Source organism: Zootoca vivipara, chromosome 6, assembly GCF_963506605.1.
Source record: "Zootoca vivipara chromosome 6, rZooViv1.1, whole genome shotgun sequence".
Lineage (NCBI taxonomy): Eukaryota > Metazoa > Chordata > Lepidosauria > Squamata > Lacertidae > Zootoca > Zootoca vivipara.
In genome coordinates, this window is record NC_083281.1 from 1,257,824 (window position 1) to 1,273,666 (window position 15,843).

General features: G+C 51.2%; 2 protein-coding genes across 3 annotated transcripts; one reads left to right on the forward strand and one right to left on the reverse strand.

Moving 5' to 3' along the window:
* The first annotated feature begins 253 nt into the window (after positions 1 to 253).
* Positions 254 to 2,563, forward strand: TIMM13 (translocase of inner mitochondrial membrane 13). The gene is made up of 3 exons (XM_035117041.2): positions 254 to 413; positions 1,200 to 1,268; positions 2,330 to 2,563. Exons 1-3 carry the CDS (start codon positions 303 to 305, stop codon positions 2,426 to 2,428), a joined length of 279 nt encoding a protein of 92 aa, XP_034972932.1. The 5' UTR covers positions 254 to 302; the 3' UTR covers positions 2,429 to 2,563.
* A 1,665-nt stretch (positions 2,564 to 4,228) lies between these two features.
* RAB8A (RAB8A, member RAS oncogene family) lies at positions 4,229 to 15,743 on the reverse strand. Of its 2 annotated transcripts, XM_035117035.2 has the most exons (8): positions 15,606 to 15,743; positions 13,272 to 13,332; positions 12,816 to 12,876; positions 12,383 to 12,460; positions 9,263 to 9,352; positions 7,776 to 7,841; positions 6,859 to 6,909; positions 4,229 to 5,061 (listed from the first exon to the last, which is right to left on the reverse strand). In XM_035117035.2, the coding sequence occupies exons 1-8, from the start codon at positions 15,727 to 15,729 to the stop codon at positions 4,969 to 4,971; spliced, it is 624 nt and encodes a 207-aa protein (XP_034972926.1). In that variant the 5' UTR covers positions 15,730 to 15,743; the 3' UTR covers positions 4,229 to 4,968. The 2 variants fall into 2 exon arrangements, with proteins under 2 accessions (XP_034972926.1, XP_060132490.1); XM_060276507.1 differs by lacking the exon at positions 9,263 to 9,352.
* Positions 15,744 to 15,843: the final 100 nt, after the last annotated feature.

Here is a 15,843-nt window from a genome sequence, read left to right on the forward strand (position 1 = left end):
GGCAAATGGGTTGTGTGGCGTACCGCGGGAATGAACTTCCGGGGCAAATGAGTAACGGTCCTTGGAGAGAGCATGGACTTCCGTTGGAGAGGGAAAGTGAGAGTGACACCCTAGAGCGGCTTCCGGGCTTCTCTCGCCGCAGAGACTCTAATACAGTACGCTTTTGTCGCGCCGAGAGTCTCTCTCCAGACGCACTGCGCATGCATGGCTGCCGCGGTGCTCGCCGGGAGCTGTAGTCCTCTGTGCCGCGCGGCACATGCGCAGTTTTTTTCTTCCTTCCCGCGGTGGGTCTCGAGCGGGTCATGGCGTCAGGCAACGGGGACTTCGCGTCCGGGGGTCGCCTGGATCCCGGGGCTCTGATGGAACAGGTCAAAGTGCAGATCGCCGTGGCCAACGCGCAGGAGCTGCTGCAGGTGACCGGCGCTGGGAAGAGAGGGAAAGAGAGCCTCCCTGGCAGGAGCAGTCTACCTTAGGGGGGAAGGGAGGAAGGGAGGAAGGAAACGGGGCCTAGGAACCAACGCCCGGGGGGGTCCCTTTCGCATCCCCCACCCCATGAAATATTTGAGGGGTTCTGGGGCCCCAATAAGAGCGCTGAGGGGTCTCAAATCCCCCTCCCAAAAAGAGGGTGGGCATTGCCATTCAAATTTTTGTTGGGGTGGCCCAGCCAAAGTTTTTGAGCTTTTTTTAAAAAAAGGAAATCAAAGTTGTTCTTATTTATTAATACCCAGCCCATCTGGGCAGCTTCCAGCAAAATATTAAAATACAAACAAACAATGGAGTACTTCCAATTCTTTTTAAAAAATGATTTTCTATTAAAGCTTTTCTTGGCTTACAAGAAAACCAAGATTGACTGCGCAAGGCAGGGCTTCTTCCCACCTCCAATATTTAATTCAAGCTTGCCCCCCCCCCCCCGGAAGACTAGACCGACCTCGCAGCCTGCTGGCCTTCTTTCCTTTCTGGAGTAATAGAGTGGGACCCTCCTTGACCTTCAAACGCCAATGCAGGGGAGCGCCGGATTTCAGGGGGGGGGGTCTGCAGCAGGCGCCCCGACTAGGACACCCAACGGAAGGCGAGAGGTGGGGAGGAGCAGGTTTTGGCGGCGCACGGGGCGCCCCCGAAATTTAAGACCTCAATGTCCATCACTGTTAACCCTGTCTCTGTTCTTACATTCAAACTTTTCCTTTCCCCGTCCTTTGCAGAGGATGACGGACAAATGTTTCCGGAAGTGCATTGGGAAACCCGGGAGCTCTCTTGACAACTCCGAGCAGGTGAGGCTAGCTGCCTATATTCCTCCCTCTGCCCTTCCTTCCCTCCCTCCCTCCTTCTCCTCCCTCCCTCCTTCCCTTCCTTCCTTTTCCTTCCTTCCTTCCTTCCTTCCTTCCTTCCTTCCTTCCTTCCTTCCTTCCTTCCTTCCTTCCCTCCCTCCCTCCCTCCCTCCCTCCCTCCTCCCCCCTTCCTTCCTCCCTCCCTCCCTCCCTCCCTCCCTCCCTTCCTCCCTCCCTCCCTCCCTCCCTTCCTTCCTCCCTTCCTTCCTTCCTTCCTTCCTTCCTTCCTTCCTTCCTTCCCTCCCCTCCCCTCCCTCCCTCCCTCCCTCCCTCCCTCCTCCCCCCTTCCTTCCTTCCTTCCTTCCTTCCTTCCTTCCTTCCTTCCTTCCTTCCTTCCTTCCTTCCTTCCTTCCTTCCTCCCTCCCTCCCTCCCTCCCTCCCTCCCTCCCTCCCTTCCTTCCTTCCCTCCCCTCCCTCCCTCCCTCCCTCCCTCCCTCCCTTCCTTCCTTCCTTCCTTCCTTCCTTCCTTCCTTCCTTCCTTCCTTCCTTCCTTCCTTCCTTCCTTCCCTCCTCCCCCCTTCCTTCCTTCCTTCCTTCCTTCCTTCCTTCCTTCCCTCCCTCCCTCCCTCCCTCCCTCCCTCCCTCCCTCCCTCCCTCCCTCCCTCCCCCCCTCCCCCTTCCTTCCCTCCTCCCTTCCTTCTCCCTCCCTTCCTTCTCTCTCTGTCTTCCCTTTCTTTCTTTTTCTCCCTTCCCTTCTCCCCTCCCCTCCCCTTTCTTTCTTTCTTTCTTTCTTTCTTTCTTTCTTTCTTTCTTTCTTTCTTTCTTTCTTTCTTTCTTTCTTTCTTTCTTTCTTTCTTTCTTTCATATACCGCCCTATACCCAGGGGTCTCAGGGCGGTTCACAGAATAAAATCAACATCTCAAACAACAAAATACATAATTAAAAACAACAACCCAATTGCACCCCCTTTACTCAGCTGATGACACCCAGATCTATCTGTTGATGGAGACTTACAGCCTGTTCCTCTTTCCTGACTCTCCTTTCCTGTTCTTCTCCCTTCTCAGAAATGCGTTGCGATGTGTATGGACCGGTACATGGATGCCTGGAACACCGTCTCGAGGGCCTACAACTCCCGGCTGCAGAGGGAGAGAGCCAACATGTGATCGGTGGCAGTGGGGTTACTGAGTTGCCCCATCGTGGACTTGGGTCGAGGGATGCTGGGCATCCAGCAAGGTGGTTTAATTTAGAATGGGCAGGATTTTGGTCCAGGTGGCAGCAAATAAAATGACAAACCTGTGGCACCGCCTCCTGCCTTCGTTGTTTTGCCTTGCATTGTCTAGGCGCTCGGCAGAATTGTAGTGTTGGAAGGGACCCCCAGGGGTCATCCAGTCCAACCCCATGCGATGCAGGAATCTCGGCTAAAGTATCCGTGACGGATGGCCACCTGACCTCTGCTTAGAAACCTCCAAGGAGGGAGAGTCCACCACCTTCCGTTCCGTGGTCGTACAGCTCCTCCGGTCAGAAAATTTTTAGTCGGAATCTCCTTTCTTGTAACTTGAAGCCATGGGTTCAAGTCCTACCTTCCAGAACAGGAGAAAACAAGCTCATTCCCTCTTCCATGTCACAGCCCTTGAGATATTGGAAGATGGCTCTCGTATCTCCTCTCAGCCTCTCCTCTTTCCCAGGCTAAACAGACCCAGCTCCTTCAACCGTTCCTCATCAGACCCTTTGATCATCTCGGTCGCCCTCCTTGGCCCACCTTCCACCTTGTCAATATTCTTCTTAAATTGCGGTGCCCAGAACTGGGCACAGTATCCCAGGTGTGGTCTGATCATGGCAGAATAGAGAGGGACTATAACTTCCTTTGATCTGGACACTAAACGTCTGTTGATGCAGCCTAGAATAGCATTCACTTTTTCCGCTGCTGCTGCAACACACAGTTGGCTCACATTCAGATTGTGGCCCACCAAGACCCCCAGATCCTTTTCACATGTCCTGGTAGGAAGCCAGTGTCCCCTATCCTATATTTGTGATCGGGACACTATACTTGTTACTGGTCCCAGGTTCAATCTCAAATGGCAACTCTAGGTAGTACTGAGGAAATTCCCTCTCTGAAATTCCCGAGACCCTCTGCCAGTGGTCTAACTCAGTATAAGGATTCTCCTTACCTCTCCCCTCCCCACCTTAGTTTTTTGTGTGCTTCTGCTGAATAATCAGATCAATGGTCACTCCTGAGGGCAGACAGGGGCCTAGCTAGTGGGATAAAGGCAGGGGGAGCCAGCCTGAGCCCTGGGTGGTGTTTTCCAATTAACTGGGGGTGCCTGCGACTAGGAAAGCAGTGTGTTGAAAAGTAGTTTCTAAATCTGGCCCAGGGGACTAGGTTTGTGAGCACAATTCAAATTGTTGGTGCTGACCTTTAAAGCCCTAAACGGCCTCGGCCCAGTAGACCTGAAGGAGCGTCTCCACCCCCACCGTCCACCCCGGACACCGGGGTCCAGCTCAGACGGTCTTCTGGCATTCCCCTCCCTGCGAGAAGTGAGGTTAGAGGGAACCAGGCAAAGGGTCTTCTCGGTGGTGGTGCCCTCCCATCAGATGTCAAGGAAATAAACTCCTCTCTGACTTTTAGAAGACACCTGAAGGCAGCCCTGTTTAGGGAAGTTTTTAATGTTTGGTGTTTTTAATATTCTGTTGGAAGCCGCTCAGAGTGGCTGGGGAAACGCAGCCAGATGGGCATGCCATTAATAATAATAATAATAATAATAATAATAATAATAATAATAATAATAATGGTAGATGTTGGGGAATGTTGGACAGGGGAATCCATCTTCCCAGGAGACCTTCCTAGACAGCAACTGTGGCCCCATTGAAGGCAACCAGAGGTTTGCCAGATGTTCCCAAGTGCTCTCCTCATTCAGATCAGTCACGAACTCAAGCACCATCTCACACAAGCTTTGTTTTCTCTAAAAAAATAGATTTATTCATTTGTGTATCGAGGCATTGTGCAACTTCTATCACAGGAGTGTCTAGAATCATCGCCAAGAGCACACCAGGAGCAGATTTCAGATGCCTTTTTTTTTCTGTGTGTGTTTGTGAAAGGGATCGGTGAGCTTTGTGGCCCCCACAAAGTGACGCGAGGAAAGGTGGGGGGGCGGAATCTGCTACCAAAAATAAAACAAAAATCAGTGCTTTTAAGCTGGCTGTGTGATTCAGCCTGATAGAAATGTCTTAGGGGGCTCCAGTGGCACCCCTGACCATTCGTAGATTTGGGGATTCAGCAGGAAATCATTGAGAGTTATTCTGACCGCGTACTTTTTTTTCTACTAGACTTGATATAGTTATCCAAAACACACCCGAGAGACAGAAAGAGAGAAAGAGAGAGAAACCCATTAGGAAACTTCCCCGTGTCTGATTTCTTGATCCACATCTTTCCTCCCCAAAGCAACCCCCTCCCCGCACAAACGCCACCGCGTTTTCCGTCTGGCAGGTGTGACGGGAGGGGAAAGCGGTGTTTTCTCCAGCGCGTAAGAGTCCATCGTGAAAAGAAGCCCCTTCCTCCGTTCCGTTCCAGCAAATGCAGCATGGCGGGTTGCGTTGGTGGGGTCGGAGCCAGGCAGGGGAAACGGAAGGAGGAGCCTCCTGCAAGCACACAGGGAGGCACAGCCCAGGGAGCTTGAGCAGAGGCTCGCGGTAAGGCTGCTCCCCCTCAGAGGAGGGCGCATCGGAAAAAACTGGTTTTCTTCTGTAGCTCGGGGGTGATCTTCACTCCCTGGCTGCTGCCTTGAGGACTGTTGCCTTCCTGTGAATGTAAAAGGACCACAGGAGGGTTATTCAGGTGGGCTTGGGTTACGACTTGTACCCCCACCCCCGCTGCAAACTCTGCTGGAGCTGCAGGTCAAACTCTGGCCTGGGGAGGGAGCAGGGCAACCGCACCCAGCAGACCAGGGCGCTCCGCTCTGCACTCCTAGCAACTCCAAAGGCTGCGGCCTCAAAGCTCATTTCGCCCCCTCCCCTCCTGCCGCATTATAGAACTTTTTAAAAATAATATTTTTATTACGCTTCCATTTTAATCATTTCAATACAGCCTTATCTTCCATTTTACTTTTTGCTCATAAGAGCTTAGGGACTTCCCTTCCTCCCGCCTCATGGTTTTCACAATTCGTTTTTCACATCTTAGCATTTATACGTTTTCCTTCTTACTTGTCGCTCATTCAACCTATCTCCATTTTTTTACATAAATACAAAAAGGCATTAACCATTATCGTCACAAGCCTCCTTGCAACCCTTCTGCTGTTAACTGTATACAATAGTGAATTATAAAACTCTGATCCATTGCCACCTGTCCTCCTCAACCCAACCAGCTTCTTATACAACACTGAACAAGTTAATACTGTTTCATGTATTTGAGGGTTTGGGTGTTACACCCCCCCCCCACTCCCACAGTGGTACTTTGGTTCTCAAATGCCGTGGTACTCAAAACAACTCGGAACCCAAAAACTGCAAACCCGGAAGGAAGTGTTCCGGCTTGCAAACTTTTTTCAGAAGCCGAATGTGCTCCGTTTTGAGTGTTGTTGTTGTTGTTTAGTCGTTTAGTCGTGTCCGACTCTTCGTGACCCCATGGACCATAGCACACCAGGCACTCCTATCTTGCACTGCCTCCCGCAGTTTGGTCAAACTCATGTTCGTAGCTTCGAGAACACTGTCCAACCATCTCGTCCTCTGTCGTCCCCTTCTCCTAGTGCCCTCCATCTTTCCCAACATCAGGGTCTTTCCCAGGGAGTCTTCTCTTCTCATGAGGTGGCCAAAGTATTGGAGCCTCAGCTTCACGATCTTGAGTGTTACTCTTCCGATTTGAGTGCCACATTTCTGTTTTGAGAGTTACGCCGAGGTCTGTTTTTGCTATTTTGCGTTTTTTGTGGCTGTGTGGAATCCAGGTCAGCTACTGATTGCTTGCTTGATTGATTGTGTGACTGCAGAACATTGATTATTGCTTTCATTTTACGGATCAATGGTCTCGTTAGATATGAAAATTCATGTTCAAGTGCTGTTTTAGGGGTTGTTTTTAAAAGTTTAGAATGGATTAATTCATATTGCATCACTTTATGGGAAAGCGCGCCTTGGTTTTGGAACGGACTCCCGGAACAGATTAAGTTTGAGAACCAAGGTAACACAGTGTATACGGAAAGCTGTTAGTTATCCAACACGATACACTGGGAAGAAATCTCTTACTACCATTCCCCCCCCCCTTTAAGGCTTTCCCCCAGGAATGTCTTTCTGCAAATGCCAAATTGTGCTGAAGCATAGAGTTGCGATGATTCAGCTACCTGAATCATAGATCTTAGCTAGGTGTACTCCCAGGAATCTATAAAGCATGGTAGGGTAAGTAGCGGTTAAGAGTGCCGTACTAGGACCTGGGAGACCAGCATTCAAATCTCCCACTCGGCCCTGAGGCATGCTTGGGCCAGTAGTCACTCCCCCTCCACCTAACCTGCATCGGAAAGTTGTTGTGCAGATTAAATGAGGAGGGGGAGCCTTGAGCTCCTTGGAGAGGTATCAATGCAACAAATAAATCTCTGTTCCAGCCAAGGCGACTCACCAGTTTCTTGTCCATTTTTGCCTTGATGTCTCTGGCGAGAGTGAAAAACGCCTGAAATTTAAAATGGAGAAACAGAATATATATATACATATATATATATATATATATATACACACACACACACACACACACAGTGGTGCCTCGCTAGACGAATTTAATTCGTTCCACAGGTCTTTTCTTATAACGAAAAATTCGTCCATCGAATCCCATAGGAATGCATTGAATTTTTTTTTAAAAAAAATTTTGCCCATAGGAACGCATTAATTGAATTTCAATGCATTCCTATGGGAAACCGCGATTCGCTAGATGAATTTTTTGTAAAACGCATTCGTCTAGCGAGGCAACCTCCGCTAGAAAAAACCTTTCGTTAAGCGGAAATTTCGTTAAGCAGGGCATTCGTTAAGCGAGGCACCACTGTATATACATACATACACACACACACGTGTGTGTGTGTGTGTAAGTGATCGGATGAGGCCTGCCTCTGGAGAGCCGTAGCTCGCGCTGCTCTCCTGCGCTCATGCCAAAATGCAAAGCCAAAGACTCGAGGGAGGTTATGCGGAGGGGGCAATTGGATCTTTGGTGTGTGTTCCCTGAAATGGCCCCTGTGACCCGTCAAAACACACCACTGATTGCTGCACGATGTCCCCTGTCACCTGCGAGAGCAGCAGCAGCAGCACGCCAAACCCCTGCAAATTAGAATTGTGGGCCGGGAGAGGGAGGCATGTGCTCGGGCGCGACAGCTGTTTTTGCAGCGGGTCCCCCGTTTTGCAGATTTGCTGCAGCGCTGATCAGGGTTGGAAGAAGGGCTTCGGCTTAAGAGATGCTGCCGGAATCGGCCTCCTTTGGACTTCTGCCCTTTGGACTGGATGAAAAGGCTTCCGGGAAAGAGGGGTCGCTCAGGGAGGGCCAGCACTCACGTTCTCTATGTTGATGTTTGCCTTGGCGCTGGTTTCCATGAACTTGATGCCGAAGCTGCTGGCCAGCTGAATGAGGAAAAAGGAGGAGAGGTCTCGGGTCAGTTACACAGGCACCAGCATGTGCCTTGAGAAACACAGTTCTATTTTTTCCCCATTCCTGAATCCCACATACATAGAATCATAGAATCGTAGAGTTGGAAGAGACCACTAGGGCCATCCAGTCCAACCCCCTGCCAAGCAGGAAACACCATCAAAGCATTCTTGACATATGCCTGTCAAGCCTCTGCTTAAAGACCTCCAAAGAAGGAGACTCCACCACACTCCTTGGCAGCAAATCCCACTGCCGAACAGCTCTTACTGTCAGGAAGTTCTTCCTAATGTTTAGGTGGAATCTTCTTTCTTGTAGTTTGAATCCATTGCCCCGTGTCAGCTTCTCTGGAGCAGCAGAAAACAACCTTTCTCCCTCCTCTATATGACATCTTTTTATATAAGAGGCTTCATAATATAATTTTAAACCAAGTAGTGAGCAGCAACGGGGATTCTGAGGACAGGAGGCTGATGGCCTTTGAAGTTTCAGGGAGGCACGAGCAAAGAGAGATTTAGCAGCTTCAGCACAGAGCCCCCGTGGATAGTGTACCTGTTTTGTTTTAAGTTTTAATTTCATTTTGCAATACAGTATGTAATAAAAAAAACTGTTGCAAATCAACTTTGTTCAATTAACAGCATAAACTTTGAGATTTTAAGCTATTTCAATTTCCTACCCTGTCTGGCCTCTTAAGAAATATTTAGATGGTGTTACCTTGTCTCTCTCTGATCTGCGGACAACTGTGATATGTGTCAGCTCCCTTGACATCTATATAGAACCCATATGGTGATATAACCACATAACACCGGTCCTGAAAGACCTACATTGGCTCCCAGGATGTTTCCGAGCACAATTCAAAGGGTTGGGTGCTGACCTTGAAAGCCCTCAACGGCCTCCGCCCAGTAGACCTGAAGGAGCGTCTCCATCCCCATCGTCCATCCCGGACACTGAGGTCTAGCGCAGAGGGGCTTTTGGCGGTTCCCTCCTTGAGAGAAGCGAGGTTAGAGGGAACCAGGCAGAGGGCCTTCTCGGTGGTGGCGCCCGCCCTGTGGAACGCCCTCCCATCAGATGTCAAAGAGGAAAACAACTATCTGACTTTTAGAAGACATCTGAAGGCAGCCCTGTTTAGGGAAGTTTCTTATGTTTGATGTTTTATCGTGTTTTTAATATTCCATGGGGAGCCGCCCAGAGTGGCTGGGGAAACCCAGCCAGATGGGCAGGGTATAAATAAAAATAATAAAAATAATAATTATTATTATTCCTGTTCTGATTCCTCAAGGCATTGCCTTGTCTCTCTCTGATCTGCAGCCAACTTTTCTAGGTGTCAGCTCCCTCGATATCCCACCCGCCTGTCCCGTGACACACGACCGGCTAATCTCTGGATGTCAGAAACCGCCCTCACCTTCTCTCCTTGCTCTCGGGAGACCTGGCGCTTGTGGTTCATGTCGCACTTGTTCCCAAGAATCATTTTTTCCACATCTGGAGATGCATGCTGCGGGGGGGGGGGGAGAGCGCAGAGGTGAGAAAAAGGGACCCGGCCTGGTCGGCACGCAGAGCTGGTGGCTGAGATGCCAACATGGCGCTTCTCCTCCCGCTCTGTCGGGAGGGGAAAGGCCTTTCAGAGGCCCCTTCCTAGCAGATGAAACTCCCCTGCCAGTTCCGGAAATTTCACTGCACTTCAAACACTTCCAAAAAAACCAAAAACCAATGCCATGCCGCTCATTCGGAACAAAGCAGAAGCGTTCCGTGTTAGTTGCAGAACTCGGCGACAGCAGAGGAGGGACCATGGCAAGCGTCGCCACAAGGTGCATTTTGGGGAGGGGTTTGCCAGCTGGGACGAGCGAGCAGAAGGGCTGGCTCACCATTCGTTACCTTCTAGAGGGCAACAGTCCTATCCCACAGGGCATCCTGCAAGAAACCGCACCTCTGAGAAGCACAAGTCCTTGGGGGGGGGGGGGAGGAGAGCCTCCTCTGAGCGTCCGAGAACAGAAGCAGCCCATTTCAAATGCTCCTTCCCCCCAAAACCTGAATCCCCCCTGCTAGGAATGACAGGTAATGAAATCCCCAAAAAGTCCAGGAGAATCTTTATGTATGTTACAGTCGCTGCCAGAATTCTAGTCGCAAAAGGCTGGAAGGGAGAGGATATCCCATCTAAACCAGACTGGCAAAATAAAATAAGAGAGTACGCCGAACTGGCAAGATTATCAACAAAGCTAAGAGACGTTACAGATGGAGAATTTATCAGAGAATGGGATATATACAGAGTCTATGTAAAAGAGGGACGCGGGTGCCGCTGTGGGTTAAACCACAGAGTCTAGGGCTTGCCGATCAGAAGGTCAACGGTTCGAATCCCCGCGATGGGGTGAGCTGTTGCTCGGTCCCAGCTCCTGCTAACCTAGCAGTTTGAAAGCACATCAAAGTGCAAGTAGATAAACGGTGCTTCCGTGTGCTGCTCTGGTTCGCCAGAAGCAGCTTTGTCATGCTGGCCACATGACCTGGAAGCTGTACGCCGGCTCCCTCGGCCAATAACGCGAGATGAGTGCCGCAACCCCAGAATCGGTCACGACTGGACCTAATGTTCAGGGGTCCTTTTACCTTTACGTAAAAGAACATTGTCAAAAGATCAATCTGTTGGCAGGTTTTGATTGAGCTTCAGTGCGTAAATAGGATAATTTTATAAAATAAAACTTGTAGTAAGTCAGATAACATGGAGAAAGTAAAGTTTAAGCGCGTGTTTAAGGAAATTAATTCCGGAATGCAAGGGGGTCCCTCCCAATTCTACGATTGATCTATGATCTACGAACTGTTTGTAGTCTGTTCCTCTAGGCCCCGGCGGTGTTGCCTGCGCAGGAAAACCTCCAAGGGTCTAGTAGGACTGCAGTACCGACAGGACCGCCTCTTTCCATATGAACCTACACAGACCCTGAGATCATCTTCTTAGACCCTCCTTCGTGTTCCTCCTTGAGAGGTCCGGAGGGTGACAACATGAGAACGGGGCCTTCTCTGCAGTGGCTACTCCCCAGGGAAGATTGCCTGGTGCCTTCATTATACACCTTTACGTCCTAGGCAAAAATGTTACTTTTTAACCAGGCCTTTGGGGGATCTGGTTGACATTCTATAACCTTTTAAAATGTGGCTCTTTTGGGGTGGTGGTGTATTATTGGGTTATTGCTTTTATTTTGATTTTATATACAGTGGTGCCTCGCTAGACGAAATTAATTCATTCCACGGGTCAATTCGTGTACCGAATTTTTCGTCTACGGAGTCCCAGTTTCCCATAGGAATGCATTGAAACTTAATCAATGCGTTCCTCTAGGCTCTGGGGGACTGGCAGCGGCATGCAACGGGGCTTCGGAGAAGGTCTCCGAAGCCCCGTCCGATGCCGGCTGTGTGCAAGGCGGCGGGGGGAGAAGCTCTCTTCTCCCAGACACCGCCTTGCCTGCCTCCCCCAACACGGAGCGCAAATTCGGAGGTCTCCAAAGTTGCACTCCGTGCTGGCTGTGCGCGGCGAGAGGCGACGGCGGGGGGAAGAAAGACCTTCTCCCGCCGCCGTCTCTCGCCTGCCTCTCCCGACACGGAACACAACTTCGGAGGTTTCCGAAGTTGCGCTCCGTGTCTGGGGTGCGGGGCGAGAGGCGGGGGAAGACCTCCTCCTGCCGCCACCTCTCGCCTGCCTCCGAAGTTGCGAAACCTCCGAAGTTGCGTTCCGTGTCAGGGTGCGGGTCTCCCCCTGCCTCCGCCCCAGGCACGGAGTGCAACTTCGGAGGTCTCTGAAGTTGCGTTCTGTGTCGGGGGAGGCAGGCGGGAGGCGGCGGGGGGAGAAGGTCTTCCCCCGCCCCCGCCTCACACCCCAGGCACAGAGCGCAACTTCGGAAACCTCCGGAAGTTGCGTTCTGTGTCGGGGGAGGCAGGCGAGAGGCGGCGGCGGGGGACGGAGCCAAATCGCAGCAGGCGATGCTTGCCCCCGCCTGTCTTCCCCGAGCCAAGGGGAAGACAGGCAGGGGCAGCCACCGCACCGCCGCGTTTCGGCTCCGTCCCCCTCCCTGGCAAAGGGAGATTAGCTGTCAGCTTCCCGCGCTGACAGCTGATCTTCCTTTGCCGCTTTCTATGGCCGCGCTTCGTAAGACGAAGCGGTGGTCATAGAAAATTTTGTCGTCTTACGAATGCCTCGCGCAACGCAAAACTCTTTCGTCTAGCGAGTTTTTCATTGTGCGAGGCATTCGTAAAGCGAGGCACCACTGTATTGTGATCTTTTTTGTGAACTACCCTGAGACCTCCGGGTATAGGACGTTATATAAATTCAAATAATAATAATAATAATAATTATAATAATAATAATAATAGCAGAGAGAGGCCTCTTTCTACCTCTGGGTTTGACTGACATTGTTTCCACCCAGCTTTTGTGTCCACGGATATACACCACGACTTCCACAAAAGCAAATCTCCTCTCCGGCAGCTTCTGCAGCTAGTATTCAGAAACAGACAGCCTCCGACTATGGAGATAGAGCAGCGGAGAACATACCTCTTCGATGTTTCTGACCCAGTTCCGAATGTTTTCAAACGACTTCTCGTTGGTGATGTCGTACACCAGCATAATGCCCTAAAGAGCAGAAACGGGGAGAGGCAACCAATCAAAAGCTGATTTTTTTTCGATTCCGGAGGGATTTGTGGGCTGGAGGTGGGAGAAGCTTGAACCCAGGCGTTCCCAACATGACACAGAAAGCAAGAGGGGCTCGGCACCGAGCCGGCTCTAGGGGGCAAAGAGTAGCACAGCGCATGAGGGTATGCAGAGGGATGGGGTAAGAACGAGGGTGCGCTTAGAGTCGAAGTTTTCAGTCCTCAACCCGAAGGTGGAACTCACCACCAGCATCTTGAGAGCGGGGGGAGGGAGAATTGATGGAGGGGCAGCGGCAAAAGAGGAGGTCAGCAGTGACCCACGTCAGACCTGCACCCACCATGGCTCCTCTGTAGTAAGCCGTCGTGATCGTCCGGAAGCGTTCCTGCCCAGCGGTGTCCCTGGAGGAAAGGCACAGGAAGAGTAATGACGACAAGCAGCCAGGCAGGGGCCCCGTCATCTTGCCCTCAAGTTACGCTGGCCGAGAAGCTCTTAACGCGGGGCAGAAGCCCTGCTGCAGCAGGATGAGGCCCAGGAGGTCTGGGTGCTGCTGCTGCTGCTGTGCCATTTTGGGATGTTCTGTGCTCTCACCGATGCAGCAGCTGCCATCGCAAGTGGCCTTGTCAGGGATTGTCTGTAGGCTTGCCACCCGTGTCGGGGCACTGCCCCGTCTTCCTAGGAGTCTCAGGGACTCCGCACCCCCCCTTCTCAACAAAGGATAATTCTCTGGGCTGCCAGGAGAAAAGAGAGGACAGGGAAGCTACCTAGCGAAAGCGCAACCCAGAGTCCCCCTTACCAGATCTGCAGCTTGATCTTCTTGCCATCGAGTTCTATCGTCCTGATCTTGAAATCGATTCCTGCACCAAGAAGACCACCAGCCAGTTAACAGGTGGCACTTGACAGCTGACAATTATGATCATTATTAATATGAAGCTCTCCGTCTCCTTTTTTGCTGCCCCCTGGAATTCCATTTATTTTCCTCCCGTCGGAGGTGGGGAAGCCAAGGTGGGGTTTCCCAGTTGTCCCGTCCCCCCCGCACTTTGCATCTCAGCCGCAGAGGCTGTTGCTGTGCTTGGCTGTTAGCTCTGTCCCACACTTTCAGTCCTCTGCCTGGTTCCTGCCATAACACACCCTAACCCTGGCGGCAGTGCCATCCTCACAACCAGGGGCGCCAACTTGAAATAAATATTGGGGGAAGAGGGAAAGCAGTTAAGCCCCGCCCCACCCAATCCATCGCACATGGGCGTAGCCAAGGGAGGGGGGCAGCTGCCCTCCCTAAACCAAGCACAGTCGTACATTGGAAATCAAATGGAATCCGTTACGGAAGTCCGTTCGACTTCCAAAACGTTCGAAAACCAAAGCGCGGCTTCCGATTGGCTGCAGGAAACTCCTGCGGCCAATCGGAAGCCCCGTCGGACGTTTCGCTTCCAAAAATAGTTTGCAAACTGGAACAGTCACTTCCGCGTTTGTGACGTTCAAGAGCCAAAACGTTTGGGAACTAAGATGTTTGAAAACTAATGTACGACTGTAAATCAATAAGAATACTTAACCGAGGTTCTGCCCATGCCCCTCCCCCAACACAAATCACGAATTAAACAACTCTGTATGCAGTGTGCAAAAATTCCTCAGCAATAACGTGCGACATTTCAACGCCTTCTAATACGTGAGATCTTAAATAATATGCGTTGACGCGTTTTTGCAAACAAATTTGTTTGATTTGCGATTCATCCCCCTAACCCAGAGCTTCCTGGACTTTTCCGGTTGGCGACACACTTTTATTTGTTTTATTCATTTCATTTATTTCTTGAATTCATATACCGCCCTATACCCGGAGCTCTCAGACATGCGCCTTTTTGTGGCGCAGCGACCCAACTATCCTAGCAGAACTTTGCTTTGATTACATATTTTGCAGTTTTATGTTTTGATTCTGCGAACCGCCCAGAGGCCTCCCAAATTCAAATAATAATAATAATAATAATAATAATAATAATAATAATAGCAAACCGGACATGAAACTAACGCCCTCCCAGCCCCTGGGGAGGAAAAAGCTCTGCCCTAACATAAAGCCTGCACCTCCCCCAATACATAAATCCATGCAATCGTGTGAGTCACCCCACTTGAATGGCAATGTCCATCAACTTGGGAGGGGGGGGTCCCCTGGACCCCTCAAATATTATTATTTTTAGGGGGGAAGCACAGGTGTAGTTGGGGTGGGGGGAGTCTAGCTGCCCTCCCTTAAACCAAATAAATAAAAAAAAACTTTAACTCTGCTCCCCACCCCAGGATTTTCGGGGTGTCAAATGGACTCATGCGATGGCATGGATTTATGTCTGGGGGAGGAGGAGTGTGGTGTGTGGAGGCTTTCTGTGAATGGCCATGCCCATCATCCACTTAGGAGGGGGGCGCCATGGACAACTCAAATACTTAATTTTTCTTTTATTTTGGGGTCGGGGGGGGGGGCAAAGCACGGGCGTTGTCGGGGAGGGGGGAAAGTCCAGCTGCCCCCCCTAAACCAAATAAATAAATAATAAACACTTAACTTCCGCTCCCCATTCCAGGATTTTCGAGGTGTCAAGGGGGGGGGGGTTGACTCATGCAATGGCATGCATTTATGTCTGGGGGGGGGGAGGTGAGTGCAGGCTTTCTGTGAATGGCCATGCCCGTCAACTTGGGAGGGGGGCGTGCTGGACAACTCAGATATTTCATGGGGGGCGGACAAAGCACGGGCATAGCCAGGGGAGAGAGAAGTCCAGCTGCCCTCCCCCTTTAAACCAAATAAATAAATAAAAACACTCAACTTTTGCTCCTCCCCCCCCGGATTTTTGTTAGGTTGGGGGGGGAGGAGGAAGAACCTCAGGTTTTATTTTAAATTGATTTGGACGGATTATTATTATTATTATTATTATTGGGGGGGTGTCAGCTGCATTATTATTATTATTTGGGGGGTGTCAGCTGCATTATTATTTTTTGGGGGGTGTCAGCTGGAGGCTCCCCCCCGAAATAAACCCTGGCGGGGCGGTTCCCTTCCGGGTCCTCACAACAACCCCGCGAGGTAAGCCTGCAGGGGGAGGGGGCGCTCCGCGGTTGCCATGGCGACGGAGAGGAGAGGGGGGGCAGCCGGCCGGCGCACCGATGGTGGAGATGAAGGTGGCGTTGAAGGCGTCCTCGCTGAAGCGGAAGAGCGCGCACGTCTTCCCCACCCCGGAGTCGCCGATCAGCAGCAGCTTGAAGAGGTAGTCGTAGGTCTTCGCCATGTTCCTCAGGCCGGGAAGCGGCGGCCGAGGCTCGCGATAGGCCGGCGGGGCTGCCCGTCCGCGGGGTGGAGGAGCTCCCATTGGAGGAAGCCGACAGAACTCCCGCCTCTCGCC